At 39.5% G+C, this 5,844-nt stretch overlaps 1 protein-coding gene across 2 annotated transcripts; it reads left to right on the top strand.

Moving 5' to 3' along the window:
* The first annotated feature begins 333 nt into the window (after positions 1-333).
* yif1b (Yip1 interacting factor homolog B) lies at positions 334-4,804 on the top strand. 2 transcript variants are annotated; one of them, XM_083887134.1, is made up of 8 exons: positions 334-467; positions 1,549-1,651; positions 1,895-2,027; positions 2,185-2,289; positions 2,384-2,520; positions 2,666-2,821; positions 2,977-3,070; positions 3,904-4,804. In XM_083887134.1, exons 1-8 carry the CDS (start codon positions 431-433, stop codon positions 4,057-4,059), a joined length of 921 nt encoding a protein of 306 aa, XP_083743260.1. In that variant the 5' UTR covers positions 334-430; the 3' UTR covers positions 4,060-4,804. The 2 variants fall into 2 exon arrangements, with proteins under 2 accessions (XP_083743260.1, XP_083743259.1); XM_083887133.1 differs by having other exon boundaries at positions 375-476.
* Positions 4,805-5,844: the final 1,040 nt, after the last annotated feature.

Genomic DNA, 5,844 nt, shown 5'->3' with positions numbered 1-5,844 from the left:
CTCAAATGTAAATTATTCACAAAAATAAGTATGTGTTTGTAGGAGCCATTTTGAGAGGTGACAGCAGTAAAATCACAGGTGTGTAAATAATCAAATTAATGATGGCTGCGTTCCATTTAGTTCCCCCAGCTCTAGAGTGCATACAAGTTCATATATCCATATAAATTCAAATAAATATATATATGTATATATATATATATATATATAAAATAAATAAATAAACGTTTAAAACAGCATTTTTTTTTTTTCAAAATGACTCCAATCCACGAGGAGGCGGTAATGAACCGGAACCTATTTGCCAAACCGCCATTCATGTACAAAGAATAAGAAAGATGCAGTCAGTCGCTTCCGTTTAAATCTTTACAATTAATATCCATAACTTGCCCGTGAACCTCGAACCTTGGAGTTTGTGATTTGACAACGAGTCCTGATGGATTTTACTGCACCTCAGAGTGGGTTCAGACAACGTAAGTTACGTACGTGATATTCCATGGATACACACACTGTCTGTCACTCGTGTCACCGGCTTTTTGTGCATAGTGTAAGCAACCGAAGCATGATGCTAGCTCGTTACTTACGACACCGGAGCTAACTAAAGATTTAAAAAAACATACGTTGGAATGCTACATTTTAATCCTGCAACATTGAATACGTATTCAGCGGTGGTAACTGCCAGCTAACAGCTTGTAGTTCAATTAGAAAGCAAGCGTAAGCTAAATGAACGATGCTAACTGGGCTAAAAATATCTAACATTACGTGGCTCTGGATAACGGTATGGGGCTACCGGGAATTTAAACCCCAAGTGTCCCGTTGTGATTGTTGTGTTGTGTTACGTGACTGTGTCAAGTTTTACTTAACGACACAAGACCAACTGTGGTGTTTTGATTCAGCTTCGTTCCACGACCGTGTTTCTGTGCGCGAATTATAGTTAACCATCTTTTCGATAGGGCTGCAACTACTTTCGCTATCGATTCATCTATTGGTTATTTCTTCGCTTGACCAGTTTCAATGTCTTGACAGGGACCTGAGACCAAATGTTACGAAGACCCCATTGTATCCGCTCTGATTGTTTTTTGTTTTTTTCCATCATTATTACTACGCAAGAAATGGTGCGTAAAAGAAGGGAAGTAACGTTGGTCTGAATTTGTCTAAAAAAAGAGCGCTACCTAGTGGCCAAAAATGTGTTTGCAGGAATAGCTAGTTAGCTAGCACTCAATTGTGTTGGGTTTGTTGTGCCACATTTAGAACAACACATGAAAAACTCTAGTCTGTATGTGGTTTTACTTATATGTTTTTGTTTAAAACTGCTGTACTAGAGGGAATCAGGCTGTTTTTAAAACCTGCATCTTCGTGTTCTGTTACTGCGTCCAGAGGGAAGGCATCCAGCTTTGTCCTATTATGTTGGTGGCTATTTTGGTTTTGTGAGGACTTGCATTTGGTTGCTTTAATAATGCTGCTAATCTTCTGCATCCCAAAGACACGATTAAGTAAAAAACCCATCTGCTACTTTGTATAAAACATCTCTCTCCATCCTCTCATGTTATTCAGAACCTAACATGCGTCTACGGAACAGCTCTGTGGACGGTTCTGATGGCAGCCAGCTGTTTGAAGACACAAGTGGAGCTGGGCCTGGATCACAGATAGGCAACAGGTGCGACCTCTGCCACATACACTATGAAATTGCCATGTTGAACTGATACAAAAGTGGCAGCAGCTCCCTGTACTTCACACTAACATGCTCAATGTTGAGCATGCAAAATAACATTTATGAGGAAGAAATACTGTGAATATAACGTTGTTCTATATCATTTCCCTTATCCTCCACTGTCCTCTCCCTACAGTAGTGTTAGTTCAGTTCATCCGTTCTTTCTGCTGATGTATTTTCTCATGTTAGTAGAAACAGGCAGGCCGGGCCACAAGCAGATGCATTTGCAGGGCAGACCCTCCTGTCAGACCCCATGTCTAACCTGGCCATGGCGTATGGAAGCTCACTGGCGTCCCAGGGGAGGGATTTGGTGGACAGGAATGTAAGTAAGACTGGCCCACAAAGTTAAAAATAAAGAAGTCTTAAGATGCATCAGCGCAACAACTTGCACAGGCTGACCAGAAAGGGTATTAGATATTATTCACACAGAAAATGCAGAGATTAATTCACATGTTTTGGTCTGTGCTTCTTTGCTTCAGCTGGACAGGTTCATCCCAATTTCTAAGCTGAAATACTACTTTGCTGTGGACACGGTGTACGTTGGGAAGAAGCTGGGCCTTCTAGTTTTCCCTTACATGCACCAGGTAATTCTGCTTAGCCATTAGCTATAGAAAAGTGACTTCATAAATGATAAAGTCTTGAGTGTTATCATACGTTTTTTTTTTTTTTTTTTTTTAGAACTGGGAGGTGAACTACCAGCAGGACACTCCTGTGGCCCCACGCTTTGATGTGAACGCTCCTGACCTTTACATTCCCGCCATGGGTTTCATCACGTACGTCCTGGTAGCTGGACTGGCTCTTGGCACACAAAACAGGTACATGTACAGTAAATCCAGCTGATGATCATTGAATTTCTTTTGTCAAAGGAAGATCTCACACTTTACTGCCAGATATTGTGCTGTTAAATTATCTGTGTATTATTTACATGAAAAGACTGAGAAATGTTGTCTGCACCTGCAGGTTTTCCCCAGAGCTGCTGGGAGTTCAGGCCAGCTCAGCGTTCGTGTGGCTCATCATGGAGGTCCTGGCAGTGCTGCTGTCGCTTTACCTTGTGACCGTAAACACTGACCTCACGACCATAGACCTGCTGGCCTTTTCGGGTTATAAATATGTCGGGTATGGATGTCATCTTTTTGTGTTTACATTTTAATCACAGACTAGCACTTATAACGGACAATTATTCTCTTGAATAATACAAAGAAAACACTATGTGAATGTAACACCTAACTTCTCAATGTCCCTGTGTCTCTATAATCTTTCTGTTTCTGCAGGATGATCGTAGGTGTCGTAGCAGGCCTGTTGTTTGGAAAACTAGCATATTATCTCTCTCTGCTGTGGTGCTGTGCTGCCATCTTTGTCTTTATGGTGAGTGCAAGAGCTGTTGATGTTACATTTAACTAATGGGATCCCTGTTTACAAAGAATTGAGGATGGGGTTTAATACTATGCTGGAGGGAGCAGATACTAAAGTATACAGTAGGTCACTGTACGTCATGGTTTTTTATTCTGTAGAAGTGAAGAATATTCTCAAGGTCCACCTTATCACTGTGCCAGGACAGGATGAAACCTCCTTAAACAAAGAATAGAACACTTATCTAAAACGGACCTTGATATCTCCCAGCTCAACCACATGAGACCAAACACAAGACATTGAAAGATGTGTTTCAGTCAGGGATTTCATCTTTAGGCTAACTTACTGTCCAGATTTAGTCTTTAGTGTCTAGAGGTTTTTAAGGTTCATATTTGAATAATCCCCTACCTTCTACTATAATGCATTACTGTTACTACCTTTTAATGTAAACGTTAGCATTTCTAACATTAGCATCACACTTTTGTAAAAAAATAAATAAAAATAAGAATTGTAGCCCAATTTCTTCCATAACTAAGCAAAAAAGGGCTTTTGCACAGCAGCCATTTTGACAAGTGAAAGTATGGAAATCCCAGGTGTAAATAATACGTGTGTGTATATATAATTAATGATGGATGAGTTTCATTTAGCATTCTCAGTTTCACTGTGCATGATGGTTTTACTGTCGTACTGTAACACCTGTGCTTTTCCAAACTAAAACATGTAAAAATGAATGAATCGAATTTCCAATTAAATCTGGACTTTGTGAATCGGAATCAAATCCATCACGACTTGATGCCAGTTCTGTTCTTATTTGACACGTCATCTAAAACGACATCTCCTCCCCTCAGATCCGCACTCTGCGTCTGAAGCTGTTGTCTGAGTCAGCGGCGGAGGGGAGACTGGTGAGAGGAACCAGAAATCAGCTGAGGATGTACCTCACCATGTCGATAGCAGCAGCGCAACCTATCGTAATGTACTGGCTCACCTACCACCTCGTCAGATAAAACCCAAAAAACACGTAGAAGATGAACTTTCTGAACGCCATCTCACTCTGTACGCAACAAAGAAGCTGGACTTGGATAAAACGCACGACATCGGTCAGGATCGCGAGACTCGGCTCATGTGAACTTGGAGCTGAACACCAGGAGAACAAATGAGGCTTTTGAATGCCGTGTCTCTGTCTTGCAGCACAGCCCCACGTCTTAAGGACTGCTGCCTCTTGTTTCATGTAATGTCCTCAAAAAAATAGTAGCAAGAGCAAATGGCTTTAAGTCGTTATCTACACTGTAATTATTTGTTAATTGTGTTTTTTTTTTTTTTATTATTAGGAATATTTAAGTATATTTGTGTATAGCAAAAGTATTATCGCTGGTCTGATTCAAGTGATGTTTTTGAGCTGACAGAAGGAAAAGCACACCGACCTCACACACAACCATCCACCTAATATAAACAAAGCTTAAATGTAAGTTTAAAACATATCAGATGCTCTGCTCAGATGTTTTCATTGGCGTGACTGGAGAGGTCTTACACTGAAAAATGATCTCACAGGGTCTGTAATTGTAGACGTGGTGTCACCTCTATTTTAATGTTTTACAACTTTGTGTTTTGTTTTGTTTTTTGCTTGAATAAAATGTTTACGCTTTGCTGCCTGAAAGCTCCTGGAACAGAAATATCAAAAGCCACAAGAGACATCGAGGTGTCAAGGACAATTTTGATATCTTTTTGAAATACTTTTTTTTATATATATTGAAAGACCCAGTGGAATAAAGACAGGAAATGATCTGTTTTCTATGTGCAATTTGTTTAAATGCACTTTCATGTTGCTCGTCGATCATTTCATGTAGCCGATGTTAACTCCGACAGGGTTCAGTCAGTTCAGGAAACACTCAGCGTATGTAACTAAAATGCTTTTCCATTAAATGAGAATTTCAACTGTGTTTCAGCAAGTGCTCATTTAAAGAAAATTTGACATTGCAGTCTACTTAAATGATGTCTGATTCAATCAGACTGGAGCTGATGCAGTGTTTCTCATACTTGTCAATTTTCTCTTACAGCTTAACTGTAATAGATGATGTGATTTTTTTTTTTTTTTTTAAATAATCTCAATTTGCACTGTCGTGAAGCAAATGGAAGATTCTGGATAGGTATGGAAAAATGTTTGTGTTTCCAGACTATTATCTCACCCTCCAAAATTAAATATATTAAATATTATACAAATCAAAAGAAGTTACTAACGCAACATAGCCTACCTGTAGATGATATGAAACTAATCAAGCTGGCTGTAGAATGGTGTCGAGTTACCATGGTTACTGTTACTGAGTGCGATTCTCATTTCAATTATTATTTTCCATACGCGTCGTCGAGCCAGCCACCTATTGTCGGCTGTGACAGTGTCATGGGTCGATGCTAGTTTTCCGAGGGCTTGCTTCATGAGAAATTAGTGAAAGATTTTAAAAACATTTATTAACATAATAGGCATCAAACAATTGGTATTCAGATGTTTAATATTGACTGAAAAATCCCCCGAGAAGTCTGTGAATTTGAGTCTGAAAAAGTATGGAATTTTGAAACGGTAAATGGGTAGGAACTCTGTAATGCTGACTATGTCCTTATGTGAAGGGTAGTGAGATGTTGCAGTGACTGAAAGCAAAGGCATTGGGGTCTAACAACTGTGTATTCCAGTAGAGGAGATTCTCACTTTTTCAACAAATGCAGTTCTACCCTTTACAGGTAAGGTTATATATATATAAAACGACCATTTCTTATACAACAATCAGGATTCCCACGGG

This window comes from Microchirus variegatus (assembly GCF_963457635.1).
Source record: "Microchirus variegatus genome assembly, chromosome: 3".
Classification (NCBI taxonomy): domain Eukaryota; kingdom Metazoa; phylum Chordata; class Actinopteri; order Pleuronectiformes; family Soleidae; genus Microchirus; species Microchirus variegatus.
Note: the sequence above shows the minus strand (reverse complement) of the source record. Positions and strands in the feature narration are given on the sequence as shown.

Coding starts and splice junctions, on each gene's coding strand:
- yif1b (XM_083887133.1), top strand. CDS start 431: ATGGATTTTACTGCACCTCAGAGTGGGTTCAGACAACGTAAGTTAC. Junction 2,028..2,184: donor GGGATTTGGTGGACAGGAAT/GTAAGTAAGACT, acceptor TCTTTGCTTCAG/CTGGACAGGTTCATCCCAAT. Junction 2,822..2,976: donor TCGGGTTATAAATATGTCGG/GTATGGATGTCA, acceptor CTGTTTCTGCAG/GATGATCGTAGGTGTCGTAG.